The 23,294-nt window shown below is 51.6% G+C and overlaps 1 protein-coding gene across 8 annotated transcripts in view; it reads left to right on the top strand.

Moving 5' to 3' along the window:
* Positions 1 to 23,294, top strand: part of KATNIP (katanin interacting protein) — a 174,042-nt gene that overhangs the window by 113,222 nt on the left and 37,526 nt on the right. For all 8 annotated transcript variants that reach the window (XM_045521107.2, XM_045521110.2, XM_045521112.2 and 5 more), the window contains 3 exons: positions 1,972 to 2,187; positions 6,696 to 6,833; positions 22,119 to 22,992. In XM_045521107.2, the coding sequence (XP_045377063.2) occupies positions 1,972 to 2,187; positions 6,696 to 6,833; positions 22,119 to 22,992 (1,228 nt within the window). The remainder of the gene's footprint in view (positions 1 to 1,971; positions 2,188 to 6,695; positions 6,834 to 22,118; positions 22,993 to 23,294) is intronic.

Below are 23,294 nucleotides of genomic sequence, written 5' to 3'. Positions count from 1 at the left end.
CACTCCCTCTAGGTGGCCCAGGGGACAAGACATGCTGATTCATGGGACCAGTTTGGCTCCCCCTTGGGATGGGAAAGGGTGCCCCCTTCACAGCTGAGAAAGGAGAAGGGGAGACTTCCCCAAAGGAGAAGCAGGTGGTCTTGGTGGGGAGGGTGGCAATGAAGCCTGTGTTGGCCTCAGACCCCTCAAGGGATCTTAAATCAAGCAGGAGTAGTCATCTTATTGCAACACTGACAAGTTGTGACACTTCCTTAGTTAATAGACCCTTCAGCTTCTTCATTTAGAAACCCCGCTGCAGGAATTTGCACACTTTTGACGGTACTGGGCGTGAGATCCAGCAGCCCCTCCGCGAGGCAGCTCGGCTCCCATCTGGCCCTCTTCCCCACCGCCAGCCGCCACGGTGAACAGCACTGAGCCTTCCCGCCTCCCACACCGCTCACCTGGCAGCCGATCGCGCCTCACAGGCTCAAGCTCATTAACCTCCCAATCCCTTCTGCTTGAGCCGGGCTGGTTTAGTTTTATCACCATCCTGCAAGCCTGGGACTCAGGCCCAGGGCAACAGAGGGCTTGGCCCAGGCCCCACGCGACCCTGTGATGAAGAAGGAGGAAGGCGTGGGGTCTGCTAATAAAAACAGGCCCTGTGTTCCTCCTGGGAGCTGCGAGCTGACCTCCCTCCCTCCCTCCCTGTCCCCATCCCATCGCGTGGCAATCAAGGCTCAGCCAAACACACGCTGAGAACACTAGCACGTCTTGCTGGCTATTAATTAAAAAAAATAAGTAGGGAACAGTTGCTGTTCATTTGCTCAGCTTCCTGCTCAAAGAACCATCTCAGATTACGATGCTAATTAAGAGAGGGCATGAGCATGTGGGGAATGCACCATTTCATGAGTGGCTGATCCGTGGCGACCAGCACTGCCATCGGAGGCTGAAGGGGGCCTCGGGAAGCCATTCCACGGTGTGGCCGTTTATTGATGGCATTCACACACTCTCAGACCAGACAGCCTCCCCACTAAGGAGGCGGGCATTAAAATCAATGGAGGAGAGACATGGGAGGAAACGGACACTTAGAGAGGGCACACGGGCCAGGGCTGGTGACCGGGCTTCTCCCGGGGGCGGATCTCACTTAATCAAACAGGATTGTCGGATAGATGGTGTCCTGTCCTGTTCCCCAGCCAGGACGAGGGACGTCCAGTGACTTGTCCAGGGTCCCGTGTTGTCGACTGTATTAGGTAGGCCGTCTGTTAGGCTGCCACAAGTGAGTGCCAATCTGGTGGCTTAAACCAGAGCCTGATTTTCTCACAATTCTGGAAGCTAATCCAAGATCAGCTGTTGGCAGGCTGGGCTTCTCCCAAGCCCTCTCCTTGGCTTGCAGATGGTCGCCTTCTCACCGTGCCCTCGTGTGGCCTTTTCTGCGTGCCTGCCCACCCCTGAGGTCTTTCTGGGTGTCCAGATTTCCTCTTCCTGTAAGGACATGAGTCAGAATGAATTAGGGCCCACCCTAACAGCCTCATTTTAACTTAATTACCTCTTTAAAGGCCTTATCTCCAGAAACAGTCACATTCTGAGCTACTCGGGTTTGGGCTTCGGTATCTCAATTTTGGGGGGCAGGGGACACGTCAGCTGCCCGATTCAGCAGCAGTTGTGACCTGCCTACAGGACGTGAGCACTTCATAGTGGCAGAGAGAAATGCGTGTTCAGGCAGAGTCTGGTGCCTTTTAAACATTTTTTGTTATCTGCAGACTCTTTTAGAACATACTAATTGCCAGGGTTCGCAGTAACTACATCTTAAATGCTTTCCAAATATGAGCTCATTCAGTCTCCACGATAACCACCCGTGATGGGCGCTGTTCTCACGGTCACTGTACAGAGTGGGAAACTGAGGCACCAAGAGGCTGAAGAACTTGTTTAGTGGTAGAGCCGGACCCCACCTGTCGTGTTTCATCCTTTGGCATTCCTTTCCTCCTTGTTCAGGACGAATCGAGAACGAAGGAAGAAGAGATCAAAGATGCCATCTACGTGACCATGGAAATCCTGTCCAACTGGGGCAGCGCGTTGTGGGTGGGTCTCACGGAAGTTGAGTTCTTCGACCTGAACCACGCAAAACTTTACGTGTCGCCTCATGACGTGGATATCCGGAACGCGGACACGCACGGGGACCTGGGCCACCTGGTCAATAGGAACTTAGCTGTAAGTGGAGGCGGCCTTCAGTGAGTCTTGGCCTCGTATTTTGATGCGTTTCTCGGCCCACGATAAGCCCAGGGGAGGGGAAGGATGATGCAATCAGTCGTGCCCAGTCATTCATTTGGGCAAATGAACAGGTAGAGGCTTCCAGACTGTCCGTCCCCTGGCCCTGAGCTCTCTCCCAGGTCCCTGCTCTGTGGGGGTTTCTTTGGGGGTCAGGGGGGCAAAGAAAAACCAATCCACCCCCTTTATCTAACTTGCAGTTTGCCACTGTCACTACCAAACATGGGACCTCTTGGGGAGGGGGTGATCATTGAGAGCAACGCCCTTATTTTGTAGCAGAAGAAAACGAAGGCTTGGAAAAGGGCACTGACTTGGCCAAGGGCACACAGCTGGAAGGTGGTGAGGCCAAGTGCACACACCTAGCAGCCTGGCCTGGGGCCCAAGCACCCCTCAGGGTCCTGCTTCGCTGGGGAACATGGAGGACACACCCAACAAATGTGGAACATTGCTTTCTTTTAAATATCTGACAATTTAAAAAAGAAAAGCCCTCGTATTTTCTCTTCCTGCCACTTGCAAGTTGGACACAGGAGACGATGAGCCGGGCTGAGACAGATGGCCCAGCAGTGACATCTTTACATCCAGCATCGGTCACCATGACCTCTGGGCGGGGCCTGAGAAACCCGGAACAGAGGTTGCCTCTGGGCCTCGGGACTGGCTGGGCCGGGGACCAGGCCGTAAGAAGACTTTCCCTTGGATGCTTTCGGGCAGCTTTTAAATTTCCTGCCATGTAGATGTATTTTCTATTCCAAAAAACAAATTACTAATTTTTTTTTAAATATTGAAAATGAAAACATTTGCGCCTATTCAGTTGTTGCCTCATGCCAGGCACGGTGCTGTGTCCGATGTACGTTACCATCTTATTTAAACAGAACAGTGCACAGGCCCGGGAAGCAGAAAGGCTGGGCTCAGAGCTTAACCACTTACAGGTCCGTGCCTGTGGGCACCTCCCCTAACATCTACTTCGGTTCCCTGGTCTGTGAAGTGGGGACAATAACAGCGCTGACCTTGACACAATGTAGTAAGGACCACACGTAAATATAAAGCGCTAGCGCCCTGCCTCACTCTTCGAAAGCGCCCCCAAACGTCAGCTATGACTGTTTCCATTGTTACCACTATTAGTGGTGGTAATACTGCTATGATGTAAATATTCCCATTGAAAGAAAAATAAGCAAGACAGGGGGCTTCGAAACCCCTGGTTTAGTGACCCAGGTTCTGGTCTTGACTCTTTGTCGCCTTGGGCAACTCACCTGCCTTCTCTGAGAGTCAGTTTTTCTGCCCCCGGTAGAATCGGGGTGGAGGGCCTGGATAATCCATATGATTCTTATTTTGCCAGCCAAAGAAACGGAGTCTGGCTCGCTTTAGCAAGTTTTTGAACAGAAGTTTGTTGCAAGTCTTTCAAGTAGCTGGCGTTTTCATTGCTGCCCAGGCCAGAAGAGGACAGGACCCACAGTCATGTTGGGGTTTTAGGTAGCGTCCTAGGATGCACGAACACCCAGGGGTTGGTCTTTGGGGGTGGGGTGGAAGTGCAGTGTCTGTCAGGTGATTGGCTGGTTAGTTGGTTTGTCATCTTGTCACTCTGCTGAGATATCCAGTCCCAGGAGAGGAAGGCTGATGGACCGCCTTGCCTAGGAGGGCTCGGCACCTTGGTGCCAGTTCCACCGAGGCGCCCCAGCGGGGCGGGGAGGGAATTTTTCCCGAAGAAATATGTGGTTGTTATTGAAAGAAAAGCAGGTCAGATGCCATATAGCCAGGAAATGCCGCTTGTCCTGGGGTCGGACTGGGTGGTGTCTGAGCCTTCTTAAAGTTCAGTAGCTACATGACCTTGAAAGAAACAAGTCTGGTAGGTCACGGCCACTCGGCTGCTCTGGCCTTGCGTCCCCTGCTCTCCTTCCTGCTTTGAGGCTGTAGGCTCCGGTGTGTGCTTCTGGGGCTTGGACCAGCCCTCGCTATCCCTCCCCCATCCCCTTTGTGGCCTTTTGGAAGTCTGCTGTACAGAACAGAGCATACCAGGAGCGATAAAAAGCGTCGTTGGATTTGATGGGGACCCATTCTGATGATGGCTCTCCCTTTTCCTCTGTTTAGCAGAGGCTGATGAGCTTTGCCATGTGATAGCTGCGAGGACATTGGCTCAGGGTTTTGGTGGGTTTGGGTCTTTTTTTTGATTTGGGGCCCTGAGGTTGGGACATGAGGCAGCTGGCTCACCCTGGGTGAACATATGGAAAAATTGGAACCCTCCTACCTTGCTGGTGGGAATGTAAAAGTAAAACGCCCTCAGAAGGTTCAGTTGCTAACGAGGCCTAGAGTTACCTGCAGGTTGTTGCTCTCTGACTCTGAGCACCAAAATTCCCACTTAGCCGTCTGGTTAGCCTTCCTGCTGGCAGAAATGTGTTGGGAAATCAATTACAGTCCCCATGGCTGCGTCTAAGGGTCTGCCTTCATTCTCTACCTTTGTTCAGCAGCCAAGGCGACCCCTGCAAGGCCCCGACTTGGAGAAGGAATGAGACCCGGCCCCCACCCCCACCACCTCCCCGCTGGATTTGGAGATGTTCTGTCCTGACCCCTCGCAGCTGCCCAGAGCACTAGAAGTTCTTGCAGAGCTCGAGAAACTCGCCAGGATAAGTCAGAACCCCTTGAACTCATCTCTCCCCCCTTAACAAAGCAGCCGCCTCCCTCCTGAAAGGCACCGTTGTCACTGGGACAAGCCACCTTTGTCCTCCCCGCAGCTGGGGCCTGCGCCTCGTGTCTCCTGGGGGCCGGCAGAACCCCAGAGGCAGCAGTGTCCTCCTGCTCCGCTCTGTCAAGTAGCGGGCACGGTCCTGGGGACAGGAGCCCGGGGAGGCGTTCTCAGATACAGGGCGATGCTCCTTTTAGGTAGAAGGAGCAACTTCAGCCAGCATCAGAGATGCAGCTTGCTTATTGGTAGATGGGACTTGTTGTGACTGTTCAATGGGGACCCTAAACTCAAATGCTTGCAGGGGCCAGGCAGAAGCATAACCAGGGAGGTGATGTGGGTGAAAAACAGTAGGGAGTGGTGGGGACTGGGGCGTCGGAGAACACCCGCCCGGGCCACCGGAGCAGTGTACTCAGTTCCAGCCAACTACAGTCAGGGACTCCATGTTGCCATGTCTTCTAAGTCTATAGATAAGCCAGAGACCCAGCTCTGAGGGGGAGGGGATATCTCCCATCTTTAAGTGTTGGTAACGAATTTGCTGAGGTTTTTTTAAACAATACTTCATGAGCTATACAAAATAGCTCTGCCAGCCAGATCAGTTTCCAGTCTCTAGTTTCAGTGAGGGGACGGATATCAGGAGGTAAATTTCATTTCTCCATTCATTTCTTCATTCAACGATTTTCCAAAAAATTCAAAGTTTTTTTAGCATTTACTGTGTGCCAAGGAATGGTGCAGAATACTTAGGGTTCTTGAATGAATTAGGAGAACTCACAGCTGAGAGTGTGTGTGTGTGTGTGTGTATGTGTTGGTGGGGAGAGGGGGTGGAATGAAATGGACCTGAAAACAGGTATTCCTGGGACACTGAGTAAATGACAACCTCAGGCCTTGCAAGGAACTGTGGGCGTCTGGAGGAGGGAGTGACAAAGGGGGCGACAGCCCGTCTGAGCTGAATTTCCCAAGGTGAGAAGGAAGAGTGTTACACGAAGAGGCCTGGTCCATGCAAAGGCACAGAGGCCAAGCCAGCGTGGAGACGTTTGTGAGTTTTGTCCAGAGAGTAGAAGAGGTACCCACAGAGTGCAGGAGGGGAGATGACCGGAGCTGAGAGAAGTCCCCTGAGTTTGCTTTTTCCAATCTGCATCCAAAGCACTTGTAGTACGAAATTTTGTCGGTGAGGATGGAAAAGACAGCGAAGCTTCCCCGCTCTTCTGCCTCCTTGGCCTGGAGAGCAGCCTTGGCAGCCTCGCCGGCCGGCGGAAACCACACACCAGGGTCCTGTGGCTTGGAAACCCTGAAAGGGAACAGAATAAATCCCAAGGCTCGGTGCCCTGGCCCCATCCCAACAAATGCCTGAGCCAGTTTCTTTCTTTTCTATTTTTAATTTTTAAAAATTCTACAGGGTTTTACAAAGGAAAATCTAAGGTTCTTTTGGCCAGGTTAATCAAACAGAGCAAGTGGTGGCTCTTTTCCCGTCCTTCCCCTCCAGGCTCTCTCCCCACAAAGCCCATTACGTTGATTAAAAGAAAGCCCACTGCATTTTAAATTCCGTCTGGATGGCAGAGCAGAGGGGCCCACGTGGCAGCTTCATGCCAGGTGACAGGGTCAGTAGCCCGCTCCCAAGCACAGTCCAGATGGGGTGAGATCCGAGACCCCACCCTGGATGAAGTAGAGAAGGTTCCTGGCTTCCCGCCCTCCTCTCTCCTGGTTTCCATAGTCACTGCCCGTTTATGCTGGGACGAGGCAGAAATGTGCTAACAATGCCCCTCTCTTGCTGGCATTTCAGAGCAAGCAAGATTCTTCCTTGTGGACGTGCCCCTTCCACCCTCCACTCCAGCTCTTTTTTGTCATCCGCAACACGAGACAGCTGCGTGACTTTGGTCTAACCAAGATCAAGGTTCGGAATTACTGGACGGCTGACGGCGTAAGTAACGGGCTGCGGTTCCTCACTGGGCGTTTGGCTGATGGAAGCACTTAGGGCTTTCCGATCGCCTGATCCCTGAAGTGGCAAAATGGGTACCAGGAGGCCCTGCTGCCCTTCCTCTTGTGGGTAGCAAGTTCCCGCTGGCGGATTTCACTTCACATTGTCAGAGCCACCAGGAGCTGAGCCTCCACTGAGGTTTGGGAAGTAAAATCAGGTCACCCTTTAGGGGAACTGGAGAAATATGAACCAAGGCTCAGTTTTACCAGATAAGGAAACAGACGCACAGAGAGGTTATATAACGTGGCTCAGGTCACACAGCCAGTGAGCATCAGAGTGAGAATTTGAGTCCCTGCAGTCGGACTCCAGGCCTGTTCGCTTAGCCAGTGCCCCTCAAACCATCATCTGCAATGACTCACCTGGAATCTTGATAAAATGAAGGTTCTAAGCCAGCAAGTCTAGGTCAGGGCCCAAGATTCTGGATGTCTGACCAGCTGCCAGGTATATCAGTGTTCCTGGTGTGCGGACCCAACTCTAAACAACCAGGCTCTTAACCTCTGTGTTCTTCTTTCTGTCCCTCTGATTTCAGGACCCTCCCTCCTCCTTCCTACCCTCACCTCTCTACCTGCAGACGGGCCCTCATCCTTGCCTTCTTCTCTGGACTGTTTTTCCTGTATTCACTTGCGTTTACTCCTTCACTCAACATTTATTATCGAGCACAGAGCAGGTCCCTTTGGATTTCCTGATCAATTCTGAGGACACCAAGGAAAAGACAGAGTCCATGCCTTGGAGGTACTCCTTGTCTGAAAGCTGGCAGACAAGTAAACGTAGCAGCATGATGCAGTGTGATGAAGCCCTTGATAGAGGTGAACCCAGAGTGCCAAGGGTTTCAAGCAGAAGGCCCGGGGACTCAGCAGGGAACTCAATGGATGAAGAGGGATGGGACCCTCCTCGGCCTAGGTTGGTTCCCCGTCTTATGATAAAAACAGGGGCTGAGAATTGTTCTAGTTTCCTTTCTAATCTGCCATAAGGAAAGTGACGATGATAAACAGGAACCGATCCTCAGCCTCAGTATTGGTAGAGAGACACTAGGACCTGGTGGGGAGTGTGGCAGACAGACAAGCATTTGGCCCAGGTAGAGGGAAGGCCATTTTTCAGCCTTAAGTAATGTTTGCTAGGTAGCAAGGCCTGCCAATGCTGCTAGATCTTCTGAATATTCACAGGGAGCCAGAATCTCATGAACCCCTGCACCCCTGCACTGGGACTGACAACTGCCTCCCCCATCGCACCGCGGGCCTCTTGGAAGCAGGGTTTGAGTCGTCCCCGCCACTGCTCTATTTGAAGTAGAAATACATGGTTGTTGAATGAGTGAGTTCATTCCCCAAGAGCCCATGAACAGTTGTCTCACCCTTTCTGAGATCCAGATGAGAGACAGAGTAGGAGAGGTTAGGGCATTTGCCCAAGGTCATGCCACAGGTTAGAGCATCGGCCAGGAGACTCTGTGCCTCCTCCCTCCTTCCTGTCCTCCTCCCGTCCTGAAGCTCTTCCTACTGATTCTCCCACCCACTTACCCACCCAGTCATCCAGCTACCGAATAAACATCTGCTAGGCTCTGGGGATCTGGAGGCTAACGTGGCAGACGCAGTCCCACCCGGCTCTGTTCACACACGATGCTGCCTCGGAGAAGTCACAAAAAGCTTTCTCTGATTTTTGAGGTGTTTTTTTTTTTTTAATACCTGAAGTTTAAATTTGAGAAAAAAAAAAATCCAAACCACCGAAATAATGAGGCAGTTCCTGCGGGCCTGTCCCCCTCCCCTGCTCCCCTGTTGCCAGCCCTGGTCCCTCGTGTGCTTAGAGGCCTTCCTCCAGGCTCCGATGCAGCCCCAGCTCCGTGTAGCCCCAGCGCACCCCCAGCATCTAGGGCCGGGTCCTCTCATTCTCCGGTCTGCACGGCACTTCTGGGCAGGCGGGCATCGGCATCTTCTGGAATAAGCAATCAAGCAGTGCTGGCTGCCCAAGCCCATGCCCTGCAGCTCGGCCCTGTCATTGACTATATAGCTCAGGCCAAGAAAAGCGGATTTTCTGTGCTGGATTACAAAGAAGATAAGCTTCATCCCTTTTGGCCGAGGCCCGCCTTTCTTCTTTAACCCGCACTCGGCCTTCCCTGTGTGCTGAGAATAGAAAAGAGAGGCACAGGACATCCGGGTGTCGAGGAGGGTGCCCTGGGGAGAGGAGAGCGCGGAGGGCCGCAGTCCCCCGCAGGGGCACCACTTCTGTAACGCACACCCATCTGTTGCCAGAATTTACTGGGGGCAGAAAGCGCAAACAAATGCAGCTGCAGGTTGGTTTGATTTAATATTCTCCAGAGAATGCTATGACTGTGTGTTTTAGAGAAGATAAAACAAGAGTTTATAGGAAATATTGCTCAGCCTGGTAGACACGGTTTGTTAAGACAGTGTTTTGTGTATGGGAATCCAAGGGAAAAAAGTTAAATGCGGGGAGATAATCCAACCCAGGCTTATTTAGAACATAAGAAAAGAAGGTTCTAGAAGAAGATGGGGCGGTTCTCTTTTATTGGAAAATATGCTGCCTGTTTAATCCTCAGGCTATCTTTGATGGGCTCCTTCCCCCTCACTGGGTGATGCGGTGAGTGTGAGCCGGCCCGGAGCAGAGGGACTCCGGGGCTGAGGAAGGGCACGGAGGCTAGAACCCAACCATGCAGGCGCACAGAGGCGGCATCAGATGTCGGTACTTGTCACAGCTGTGATTTATGTGATGCTGCGTGTGTTTGGCAGGCGTCAGGCCCCCGGTGGGCGCTTAGTAAACATTTGATGCCTGAACAAATAACTGAACAAATGAATCATCTCAGTTAACCCCCCAGCAGTCCTGCAAGGGGGGGGGTATTGCCAGTCCCCACCCTGTAGATGAAGAAGCCAGGGCTTAGAACAGAGAGATCCTCCCAGGCAGAGAGACTGCTTCTCTTGCCAGCTCTGCTTGGAAGTGGCTGCCTGGAGTGCGGGCTTGAGAAGGAGCTGGAACTTTCCTTCTGGTTCCTCCAGGAAAGGGTATGTGATTGATCAGTGATGTCTGTCTTGGGCTCAGGAGGAGGCTGTGATAATATGTTTGTCACGTTTTTTGATGTTTCCCCAGATTAAATGGCTTGACCAGCTAGTGAGGAGTAAGGGGCAGAGGTGGGAAGGGAACGTGGGGTTTTCCTGCGGATTTTCTTGACTCTGCTTCCCCGGCATGGAGATACCTGCTTGGAGAAAGGAGTCAATGGTCTCCCTTCTCTAGGCTGTAATAACCCATCCAAAAAGTGGGCTTTCAGCAGCTCCCCACGGTCCATCTGTCTTCCTTTATAATAAGCACATTAATCTGCTATGCAGTACCACCCTTCAGTAAAAACATAGACGCCATCACGGTTTTTACCCACAACATCACTGTTCAGGTGCCATCTCCAGCCTGGTCACAGCAGTAAATGAGGCAGGCCCCAGGGTATATTTTATGCATGGAAATGGTGCTCGTTAAGTTGTTTTTGAATGAAGGAAGGAATGTTCGATTTCCCCAGTGGTATATTTCTGTGACTGGCCATGGTGATCTAGACCAGTACTGCCCAATGGAACTTCCTGTGATGGTAGTAACGTGCTCTGTCTGCCCCATCCAGTACAGTAGCCGCAAGACACAGATGGTCATTGAGAACCTGAAATGTGGCTCCTGTAACTGAGAGACTGCGTTTTATAATTCATTTCATTTTAATAGTAACTTAATTAGCCACACATGGCTGGTGACTACGTATCGGACCACAGAGGTCTTGGTGTTCAAAGAACCGTGGTGAACAAATAGACAAGGCCCTGTCCACACAGCTCTGTCCTTTCTCATGAAGGAGGGATGATAAATAAGGGCACAAATGAATAGTGTAGTTTCAGGTAATGCTTAGTGTTCTGAAGATGATGAAATGGAGCAATGGCAGAGAGGCATGGAGGAGGAGGAGGCCTTCCCTGACCTGAAAGTGAGAAGGAGCAGCCATATAAGTGGGAAAAGCATTCCCAGCAGGGGGCACAGCATGAGCAAAGGCCCTGAGGCAGGAATAACTAGTTTCCGCACAGGCTGAGCTGGTGAACAAAGGAGAGTTTAAGGGTGGATCCCAGGGGTAGGTGAGAACTGGGTCATGTGGGCCTTGCTGGTTTGGATCCTATTTTTTGAGAGAGGCAGAATAGGGGGGTGGTCAGAGGCAGCCCACCTCGGCCAAATCCTCGCTCCTCCTCTTCCTAGTCTTGTGACCTTGGACATGTTACTCTATGTCTCTAGGCCTCAGTTTCCTCATCTGTAAAATGGGATAATTATTGTTCTGTTAATACATATGAAGTGCTCAGAATGACTCCCAGCCTTTTTGAGCACTATATGAAGGTCAGCTCTTTGTATCATTATTGGAGGGTTTTGGGTGAGGGGGACACAATCTGATTGGGGAATTTAAAAGATCACTCTGGATGCTGTTTGGAGAAGGGGTCAGAAGGAAAGGAGAACCCCAAGAGGAGGTCTTAGCATAGTCTAACTTGGTGGCTTGGATGAGGGTCGCAGGGCTTCTGGGATGCACTGTAGGTAGACTCATTTCATCCCAGGGCAGTATTTGCATTTTCAGAAAGGCCTTTTTTAGGGGGGAATTTTTCAAATAAATGCAAAAGTGAAGAGATTGGTTCAATAAGGACTTCATACCCTTCACCAGCTTCAATAATCATCAACATTCTGCCATTTTTGCTTCATCTGTCCCCCTAACATATAAAGATAAATTGTAGCAATCATGTCATTTCACTCATAGATTTCCCAGTATGCGTCTCTAACAGAGAAGGAGTTGGTTTGTGTTTATATCACCCCCAATGCCATGATCATACCCGACAGTGATTAATTATTACACTCTAATACCCAGTCTGCAGTCAGATCCCTAATTGCCCCAGGATTTTTTTTTTTAATAGTTGATTTGTTTGGATCAGGACACAAACCAAGGCCAAACATGGCTATGGCTTTGAAGTCAAAGGTGTGACCTTCATTTAGGCAGCTGAGTCACTGTGGCCTGATGGCTCTGCCCCATGGTGGGGTCTGGGAACCCTCGGGCCTAGGGAGCGTGATGGCATCTTAGCAGGGTGGCTGGTGAGAAGGGCACTGACCCAGGTGCACAAGAGGCTTCCTCAGGGGTTGGCCTCAGCCTTGGTCTAGGTCATTGTCAGTTGCTAAAGGATGCTGTCTGGCGGATGGGCCGTGGCATCTGAAATTTGTGGGCAGCGCCTATGCTCAGGAAGATACAAGCATGGTCCCCTTGAGGATCCCAGGAAACTCAGGTTTGAAGCCGGCCCCTAGCCAGCAGAGAAAGGAGAAGTGAGCAGAGAATTCTGCCTTTGGAGAGGATGCCCAGTGAGGTGTTCAGGTTCCAACCAGAAGGTTGGAATTCAGAGCTAGACTGCTCCCAGTGGGAATGAGAACACAGATACAGAACCAGGGTAGAAGCTGAGGCCCATGTCCTGTGCTGTGCAGACCAGGGAACAGGCGGCAACTGGGGCTGGACAGATGTCTGAGCAGGGAGGACTTCTCACCTGTGTGCAGGTGCCAGCCCAGGACAGCAAGATAAATCCCAGACCCTCTAGGGGGTAGGACTCCCCATCTCCCGTCTTTTGCCAGCCTTGGCCAGTACTGATTTAGTAGCTGAATCTGTTGATTGAAGTCCTTAGTCCCAGGGCTAGTGTATCAGCCAGGATTCTCTTGGAAGCAAAGGATGGAAAACCCAGTTAAATCCAGCTTAAGGAAAAAAGGGGTTCTTTTGGCCCATGTTACAGGAGAGTATTAGGTGACTGGCTTCAGGCATGGCAGGATCCAGGAGTTCACACTATGTCAGCAGGCATCTGCCTCCCTCCATTACGTATCTCTGCTCTCCTCTTGCTGGCATCATCCTCAGGTTCCAAGTGGTGGTCCCTGCTAACATCAGACTCACTCTTTATTTCATCTGTCCTTGTGGAAAGAGACTGTCCTCGTGAAAGTCCCAGATTGAGGGCCCACCATCCAGGCCCCTGCAGTGGGGCCCACGTTATCCACATGAAGTAAAGTTGATGAAAGGGTGGATTCCCAATGGAAAACTGAGGTACTGTCTCCAAAAGAAGGAAATACAGAACATGATACCCAAACTAGGTCCTTGTTCTTTTTCTCTAAAAGCACAGAAGTCACATGCTGTTGAATTTGTTCATCAGCTCCCAAATCTAAACCTTCCCCAAAGCTTAACATCTGAACTAAGCTCTGGTCCTAGCCACGAGGTACTTTTCTTTGACATTTCCACCCAGCAGTGCACTGACACCTCCGACCAGCAGACCCAACCCCAGGCCCTTTGGCCCCACTCCAGGCTCCGCTGCCTTTGGCTGTCTGCAGCAGCGCCTGACTCCCACCTTTGAGTCCTCCACTCCTTCCTTTGCCCCTCGCTGCCAGTCTTCTCTAAGTCCCACCATTTCTGCTGCCAAAACCTGTCTCCTTCCACATCCAGCTCCTCCTTCCCCTGCTGCCTGCCGCCCCAGCGCCAGACTCATCACGGTGAGTGCCGGCCTCATCCGTCTCCCCGCTTTGCTCACACATCTGCTCAGTCCCTCTGTCTCATCAGCCGAGGTGTATCGATCACCCCACACTCAGGCGTTGTGCTGGGGCTGGGAATCAGACACGCTGTCTGCCCCTGTGAGCTCTCGCCTGGGCAGGAGGACCCAGGGGGATAACGGCAAACCACAGTTCCACGAGGCCAAGACAGTGGAAGGGGATAAGCCCAGGGCCTCACTGCTGAAGGATGCCTCAGGGGACTGGCCACTGTCCCCAGCCAGCCCGGGCATTCCAGGTCCTGGGGCATCCTGGGAAGAAGGCCGTGACACAGGGGCTGTGCCCAGGCTGACTGAACCAGCCCATATAGGCAGATTTCAGCTGGCTCCCATGGTGTTTTCAAAATTCCTTGAATTAACTGTGCACATTTAAAAATTGGGAGGTTTTCTGTGAAAAAGAGAGATTTTTGACTTTTATTGAGAAACTGAAAGATCTGGTGACACCAGGCCACATCCACACCAGGAAGCTTTGGCAGGGCCGGATCACAGCCCCGCAGTCCCCACCACTCTGACTTGTCTTCCCGACATGGCTTACAGTTGTCCTGACGCCACACCACCTCTCCCGTTTGCCCTGCTCGCCTGGTGACCTCTTCCACGCTCAGACTCCAAGATGGACTCTCTGGCTCTCCCATCCTAATGCAACTTTTATGCCCTGTGGCATCCAGGAAACTCTCCTTTCCTCTGTGCCTTTGCTCCTGCCATTCCCAGCACCTGGAATTAGCCAGTCTTATTACCAAGGCTGCCTTTGGAAATGTCCAGGTTCTGCTTAAGTCTCTCTTCAAGCACCAGCCTGCCGCACACCCCGAGCCTGCCCTAGGCCCCTTCTGGTGGTCTCAGCCACACCTGCTGGGCTCCAGGTCACATGCTTCCCTAGGGTGTTCTCAGTTTCCTGAGCCTCTGGGGTCCCAAACCGGTGCCCCTGGCCAAACCCATCCTGCTTGCGGATTCCATTTGGCCCTCAGAGCACTGTACAGCTTGTGAAACGTTTGACATCATTGGAAAGCTGACTTATGGGCTGATGAGGTTCCCTCTGTGGCACCCACCAGCTGGAGCCAAGTAGCCCCGGCAGCCTCTGGACTTGGGGGTGTGCGTTCCCCATGCTTCCACATCTGTGAGTCTGTGACCCCTAATTATCCTGGCTTTTGTGAACTCCCTAAGGAGTGGAGCCCTGCTTTCATCTTTTGTGACTCACACTAGCCAGGATCCTGAAAGGTCCCCACATGGTATGTGTTAGATGGAATAAAATGACAAGAATTGCATGCTGAGGCTTGATCCCAGATCGAGGGGAGTTTTGACCCAAGTTAGTGAGAATAATGCTAGACCCCACCCTGGAGTGGGTGGGGTTCTCCTATGCCTGTGGCAACCTCTGCCAGGAACAGAGGGCGGCTGTACCAGGCCTTAGGGGAGCAGACACCAGCCACCCTAGCCCTGAGCAGCCAGCCCCAGCAGGTACACCCATCCAGGGAGTAGATTGGGTACAAGACAGTGATGGCGGGTCCTGTTTCTTGAACGTGAATTACACGCCAGGCAGTATTCAAAGCACTTTATGGGTATCAGCTCATTTATTTCACACAGCAGTCCTATGAGATGGGTACTCTGATGATTCACTCCTTCCTACAGATAGGGAAACTGAGGCACAGAAAAGCAGAGCAACTTGCTGGTGGTCACATCACTACCAGGCAGCCTGGTGCCCACCACCTGGTCCCACATTTCAGTAGACAGGGACTGTGGTCACTGGAAAGCCAGGCCTGGCCTAGGGCAGCCATCACTGTGCCCTGGCCCCATGCTGCCCTGCCAGATGGCCTGAATTTTCAAGAGGGGCCAGGAATGCACATTGTTTTGTGAAAGCTCTCCGTTTTTAGATACTATCAGCTGGTTCTGAAAATTTTAAACCAGCACATATTCAGCTGTAGGGCCACCAGTTACTGACCCAGGCTGTCAGGTCCCACCCACATCCATCATCCTCTGAGTCTGTGACATTGGGGGGGTGGTCAGAATCATTGGTCCCCAGCCTGGCATGTAGTAGGTTAAATGTAGTTTGTTAATGTCACATGTCCCACCATCTTCTTAAAGTTGCTTCATCACAAAGAATGATTTTCATTGGTCTTCCTCCCAACTGACATATAAAAGGTCATTGAGATCTCTCCCTGATAAAACGTTCAAGTTTAGGTTCTCCAGGAAGGAGCAGGTTGAGTTCCCAGAGCTAGGCCACCAGATAGGTGGGAATAGGTCCCCATACTCGAAGGTCTCCATCTGGGCGAGAACAGGTGTGCACACAGGGCCACGACGTAGTAGGCGCAGGGATCTGGTTGCAAGCCCAGCTCTGAGAGCCCAAGGAGGACCCTTGTCTCAACCCAAGGAGGTGGGAAGGGGCAGACGGGGAGGGCAAGGGCTTCCCAGAGGAGTCGGCTCCTGAGCCAGGTCCCAAAGCCTGCAGGGGGCTGTCTGGGCAGAACAGCTCACTCCCCAAAGTCCCCCATCCCTGATAAACCTGGTTAGGATCAGCCCCTTCCCCATCAGCCCATAGCCCTGAGTACCTCCTTTCTGGACCCAGCACTTACAGGCAAAGTGAACAGTAAAGGACAGCAGCCCGTGTTCTCCCTGTGCTGCGGGCCCAGCGTGTGCTCCCAACTGGAGGGCAGGGGAGCCCCCACGGGCTATGCATGAATGAGGTCCAACGGTACACGTCTGGTTCAGCTCCACGTGTGCACCCACGCCGAGGAAGGGTCTGCTTTAATGGAGCCTCCCTGGCATCCAGCACTAGCCAGTGCTTTGCTCCAAATGATTTCTTCCAGTCTTTGTTGCAGGTGTGTCTCCGGGGAAAGTGCTTTGTGAGCGCAAGAGCCCCCAGCCCTGCTTGGGTGGCTATCTTGGTGGAACCGGACCGCCATCAGTCTTGGCTGAGCAGTGTGTGTGCTCCCTGGGAGAGATATGTCATCCGACCCCAGGGCCAGGGAGGAAAGTGGCCTTACTGAGTCAATTCAATTACTTAGATCAAAATAACATTGTTGTGTTAACATGCATTCCAGTCTCCATGTGACTGGTTCTCGTCACCTGGAAAGAAGGATGAAAGTCAGGATGTAGACAAGGAAAGTTTCTCCCATCACCACTTTCCAGCCACAGAGTTTCAAAGTGCCCCTCTGAAAATCCATTGCGAAAAAAGCTTGAGGCAGCGTCAACCAAAGGCAGAGCAATAACTCTAGTTAAACAAGGAAGGAAATGTTGGCACCAAGGAAATGAGTACACACACACACACACACACACACACACACACAAATTGTTCTCTAGAGTCAGGTCGTCGGCAGGATGGAGTTTCACCCTGGACTTCTTGGAAGCTGGGGCGAAGGAGGAAACAGGACTAGAGAGCCCTCTGGCTGGGAAGGAGGAAGCAGGCTGGTTCTTTAGGAGCGAGAGAATTTCCCCCTGGATCTATCCCCAAAGGCACCCCTTATACAGAGCTTTACTGAGGGGGTGCCGGGGAGGACAGGCCTACAAAAGTCTCAACCCCGTCTTCCCCACCGCACACAGGTGCAGCTCACAGGGCTTCTGACCACACTTTGAGGTGTGTTGATGGCTGCGTCAACCTGAACGTAAATACGTAGAAGAGCCTGGAAGGACATGAACATGCACACGCTCGACTGCCTCTGGGGAGTGAGGAGGGAGCCCGGATGAGGGTACAAGACAGTTGGTCCACGGGGACTGATTTAAAAATGGAAGTAGGGCTTCACTGTTCCACCCAGGTGATTCTGCCCGTGGCCAGGCTAGCACAGCTGAGACCGAGGCCTTCTCCGGTTTGGCTTAACCCAGAGGGACATGGCAGTAGGACCTCCAGCATGCCAGCCAGAGTGGCTCCCTGTGCACCAGCTTTGTGACCTTGGGGAAGGCTGAGCCTCAGTTTCTTCATCTGTCAGATGGGCCCTAATGCCCACGCTGGGGAGTTGTTCCAAGGCCAGCGTGGGACAACGCAGCCACGGAACAACACGTGGCACCCCCAGAGGAGTGACCACTACTGTTCCCGCCAGGGAACCCACCCTGGTGATGCTCGGGCAAACCCACCCACAGACGTGGCTTGTTTGGTCTGTAGAGTGTCGGAAACTTGGCAGATTTAAGCACCATCAGGCAGGGGTCCTGAGCCTCTCTGCTCCCAGGACCCCTGCCACTCCCTGTGGTTTCCACATTAGCCCGCTTCTCTCTTTTATCTGCCTGGTCCTGTGGGCACTGGAAGTCACACCCCTGCCCCAACCTGCCCCCTTCTCTCTGTCCCCTCCCAGCCAGGCTTCTTGGAGAGAGCCGAGGTCAGACGGTGCTCTAGACCATTCACGGACAGTAAACAAGCACCTTGTGGAGACTGGGCATCTCATTGTGGAAGCCAGGATGCCCACCCTGTGACCGCCCCAGCCTGAAGGCCTCCTCACCACTCCATCACCTCTTTCAATGAGAGCGTGTCTGTCTCGCCAGATGTTTCCATGGCGGCAATTTTGCAGAACTAGTCATTGAAAGCTGCCATGCTGTCCTTCTCAAATAGCTATTTCCTGATTAATTCACAGCACGCACTTGCTTTGCGCTTCCACTAACCAGAGAACACATCCATATAAACATGTAAAGGAGTGCTTTGAGAATCGACTTTTCTGACAGGCAGCAAATAGTAGCCTGCCATCCAGCAATTGGATGATTGAAGCCGGCTCCCTGTGGTGTAACACGGGCTTGGGGGTTCTCCTCCTACATGGCTGCGGAAACCTTCGTAGCAATAACTTAGTAAACTAGAAATGTAGTTGGAGCTTACTTACCTGGCTTTCAGGAAGGCTGGGGGGTGGGGGCTGGGATAAGTACAGGTGGGCGCCTCTGGGGTCTCAGATCCCATGTCCCAAGAACAGAGCAGAAGTCAGAGCAAGATGGAAGATGATCTAGGGTTGAAACCAACAGGCTACCATTTTTCTGATCAGGTTTGTTCTCTGAAGATAGTTAGAGAGCAGTGTCGCCCAAGAGTGGGAGGGGAAAACCTGTGTTTATTCATTTATAACTCCAAAGGAATTGTTGAGCCGCTACTGTGTGCCAGGTACTCACTGGGCCCTTGGATGAGATTGGGAGGGCTTCTGCTGCTTGGAGCTTAACTTTGAGTGGGGAAGATAGTAATTAAGTTAAAAAGCTGATATAGCCAAGACATGGAAGCAACCTAAATGTCCATCTACAGGGAACTGGATAAAGAAGATGTGGTGTATATACATATATATATATATATGTATATATATATACACACACACACACATGATGGAATACCACTCAGCCATAAAAAAAAGAATGAAAATAATGCCATTTGCAGCAACATGGATGAACCTAGAGATTATCATACTAAGTGAAGTAAGTCAGACAGAAAGAGACAAATATCATATGATATCACTTATAGGTGGAATCTGAAAGAATGATGCAAATGAACTTACTTACAAAAGAGAAACAGACCCACAGACATAGAAAACAAACTTATGGTCACCAAATGCAGGGGTTAGGGGGTAAATTAGGAATTTGGGATTAGCAGATACAAACTACTATATATAAATTAGATAAACAATAAGATCCTACTGGCTGGTACAGGGAATTATATTCAATAGCTTGCAATGGCCTATAATGAAAAAGAATATATGTATGTAGAACTGAATCACTTTGCTGTACACCAGAAACTAACACAACATCGTAAATCAACTATATTTCAATTAAAAAAAAAAAAAGCTGATAGACAAAACCATTTCAGAGGCCAGAAGGAAATAAAACAGGGCCATGGGCTGGATGGGGCGGGGACTGCTCTAGAGAGAGCAGCCAGATCTCTCTGAAGACGAGGAGCCAGCCTTGCTGGAATCTGCGGCAGAACATTCCAGGCTAGTGCACAGGTCCCCAGGTGGACTGAGCTTGGCAGGATCACAGGGCAGCAGCCACAGCCCTATTGAGAGCAGAGCGGGGAGGGGAGCGCAGTGGGAGCAGGGGTCAGAGAGGTCGTCAGCAGGACCAGATCATGCTGGCCTTGTTGGCACCCGAAGGGAGCTGGAATTTCTTCTCCTTTTTTTGTGTGTGTGTCTTTTTTTTTTTTTTAACTTTTTTTATTGAGTTATAGTCATTTTACAATGTTGTGTCAAATTCCAGTGTAGAGCACAATTTTTCATTTATGCATGAACATACATATATTCATCGTCACATTTTTTTTCGCTGTGGGCCACCACAAGATCTTGTACACACTAGGAAATCATTGGGTGGTTTTAAGCAGGGGGCTACTGTGATCTGATTAAAGGGGTTTTTTTGTTTTTTTGTTTTTTTAAATAAAAGACTGGCTGCGGGGTAGAAAGTGAAGTGTGTGTGCCGGGGTGGGTGGGGGTGGGTGCATGACAGTGCAGAGAGGAAGCAGACCAGTTAGGAGGTTACGGTTAGGTTATTCGTTGTCTCCGGGAAGGGTGATGGTGGCTCCGGGCCAGGGGGCAGCAGCCATTCAGGGAGAAGAGCTCAGATTTGGGAGGGGTTTTGGAGGTAGAGCCTCAGGACTTTGGACTGATTGGATTGTGCGTGAGAAAGCGAGAGGAATCAAGGACACAGGCTCAGGGCAGCTGGTTGGCTGGTGGAACCATTTTTAAGATGAGAGAAGATACAGTTCTGGGAAAGCAGGTTGATAACTGTCTGGGGAGCGTTAAGGTTGAGATGCTGGTTAGATATGCATGAAGAGAGGTCACGTGGTCACTTGGGGCTGGGTGGAGAGGTCAGGGATGGAGGTAAAAGTAATCGGGAGTCACCAGCACAGGGATGCTATTTAGAGCCTCGGGCCTGAATGGGACCACCAGAGAGCATTCAGGGGAACCGGCCCAGCTGCAGAGGAGGAGGAGCGGGGTGAGAGCAAGGAGGCAGGAGGAGACCCTACCTGAGGACTGAGAATTGCCCAGTGGATCTGGCCACCTGCTGAACCCAAAAATCAATTGTCCAAACCAGGTGACCCGTGAGAGTGAAAAGAGGGCTCTATGAATGACAGACCAGGACAGTGGGAGCCAATCAGAATCAGCCCAGACAGTGAGTTCTGTCACCCCAGGTCTGGGTGCCCTTGGCTGAGCGGGTTCCTGTAGAGGAGGAGGCAGAGGCCAGCTGCAGGGGAGGGCCACAGAGAAGGGAGGAGAGGCAGCTGCGACAGTGACTCTCAGATTGTGGGGGCACCCCAGAGCAGACTGCTTGCTCCTCAGCCATGAGAAGGAAGAAAATGATTCATTTACACAACACGGATGAATCTCAAAAGTTATTATGTTGAGTGAAAGAAGCCAGAACCCAAAGACTTCATAGTGCGTGATTCCTTTTATATAAAAATTCTAGAAAATGCAGACTGATCTACAGTGACAGGAAGTTGCTGGGTGGTTGGCTCGGGATGGGGGGGGGTAACGGGGGAGGGAGGTATTACCAAGGGGTGTGAGAGAAGCCTGGGGGTGATGGGTGTGTTCATCGCCTAGATCATGGAGATGAATTTATGGGTCTATCCATGCTGAAACTTATAAAATTGTATACTTTTGATATGCACAGTTTACCAAATGAGGTATATTTTATATTCTTTGATAAAGCTGTTTTTTGAACATGTTTTTATGTAAAGAGGAATAGACTAATAGGGCAGTACGGGGAGGAGGTATGACTTGATTTGAAATATGACCAAAGAAGCGTTGCACACCTGCATGCTATGGGGCGGAAGTTTTGGGAGAGAAGGAGACAGAAGGCTAGACAGGGACCCTTTTGTAAAGGTTATTGTGTGTCATGCCGAGGAATTCGGAATTCATCGCATGGGCCTGGGGTTCTCCACCTTCTGTGCAGTCCCAGGCTTGCTGACTGGGTACCACCTCCAGGGCTTCTGGGCTCTAAGCCTTCTGCTTGGATCCTTTTCCCAAAGCCACTGGAGGGCTCAGCTTGTGCATAGGATAGGCAGTCGGTGTCCCCGGGGCAACCATCAGTGTCAGAGAAGGGGGTCAGTGGATAAACACCCAGCCTCCTACCTTTCAAGGGACACTTCTGAGGTGCGTTTTCAGAGTCCCCTAGCCTGCTGGAGCCCCACTTGCCCACAGCAGTGACTGTCTCAGAAACCTTTTTGGGTTTTTTCTTGCCCCATCTGGCTCTTTCTCTAAGAACACCTGCCAGTAAGCTACCTGTGCTCAAATCCTTGTCTCAGGCTCTGCGCTCAGGGCCCCCTCAAAATACGGCACCCGGGGAACCCAGGGAGTTTGCATTTTCTGTGCCTGCCAAGCTTTTCTGCTGTAGGAGGCCCAGGAACCACATTTTAAAGGATGCTGCTATAGGCAGTGAAAAAACAAAGGATTTCACAAAAGGATGCGACTGGGCCCAATCTGCCCTTGTAGAAAATTAACTCTAGTGGCAATGTGAAGTTGAGGTTGAAGTGGCAAGAGACAGGAAGCAGGGAGACCAAGTAGCAGGCTATTACAAATGTCCCAGCAGGAGGTAATGATGACGGTGGGGATGGAGGCCTTCTCTTTGCGACTGTCCTTTGATTTACAGCGGACGCTAACACTCTGCACAGAAATGAGACTGATCCTTACTTCACAGCCCCAGCGCTTCCGCTTCCCTTCCTTTCATCTGCTCCTTTCAAAAATCTGATACATCAGTCTGATGCTGCACATCTTCATTTTGTGAAATTTTGTGTTTTCAGGATCTTGACATGGGAGCCAAGAACGTGAAGCTTTATGTCAACAAAAATCTCATCTTTGATGGCCAGTTAGACAAAGGAGGCGGAGAGGCCCCCGCTGACCAGAGCATCCTGGTGGGCCTGCAAAACGAGAGAATGGAGAACAGCGTTACCACCCACTCGGAAGAAAGCAAAGGTGCCTGCAAGACGGCTGGCACAGACGGGGACGAGATGCTTGATGTCAGCGATGCGCAGCCAGCTGGAGCAGCGGAGGATGTGAAGGTTTCTTCGCCAGGAAATTTTTTTGGTGAAAGGATGAATTCTCCAGATTGCACGAAAGACAGTCTGTCCAAGTTAGAGGAAGACTTCAGCTTTTTAGCTGCCCCAGCCTCGCCGGGTGGCGTGCCCAGTGCCCCTCCACACTCTCCACCTGGGGAATGCCCTGCTCCCCTTGACCGGGAGCTCTCACTGATCCAACAGCTGGAAAACCTCATGGGCAGAAAAGTCTCTGAGCTGCCAGGGAAAACTCCATCTTGGTTACAACCTTCTCCTGCAGGGAAAGGCCAGAAGCAGGGAGGCCAGAAATCAAAACCCCTCTGGCTGAGCCCGGAGAAGCAGCTAGACTGCAGAGGTAGGCTTCTGTCAGACAACGCCATCCTTGAGGGGTCTGAAGAGACCGAGGCCCGGGATGAAGGCCCCAGGCGTGAGCAAGGGCGGACAAGCAGCTGGAATGTCATTGCCAGTGAGAGAGCCCAGAGGGCAACCCCCAGAGTCTGCAGTGATGACTTCGACATCTTTAACCAGTCTTCCCACAGGGAGCACCCTGCTAGTGGGAGGAGGGGCCTGAGGAAGGATGCCCTCAGTGGCAGTCATGGTGACGGCCAGCCAGCCAGCAGAGGTAAGCTCCGGAAGCAGTATGCCTTAGGGGCCGTCATCCCTGAGCCAGGGCCACTCACGGGCTCCCTGGACCTCAGTTTCCTCATCTGCAAAATGAGGGGGTTCTTTTCAACCAAGGGTCTCAAATTCCCTGTCTCATGGGCCATAGGGGTGGCAGCAGTGAGTGAAATGGGCAAGACACACTTGGCATGTGAACCTTGTAGGTATATTTATCATTGCCTCCAAGATATGTTTCTTTGTCTATTTTTCTTGGAAAACATGGCTTTTCCAATCTAGACTCTCATTTCACCTCTGATAGAGACA

Source organism: Camelus bactrianus, chromosome 18, assembly GCF_048773025.1.
Source record: "Camelus bactrianus isolate YW-2024 breed Bactrian camel chromosome 18, ASM4877302v1, whole genome shotgun sequence".
Taxonomy (NCBI): Eukaryota; Metazoa; Chordata; class Mammalia; order Artiodactyla; family Camelidae; genus Camelus; species Camelus bactrianus.
Note: the sequence above shows the minus strand (reverse complement) of the source record. Positions and strands in the feature narration are given on the sequence as shown.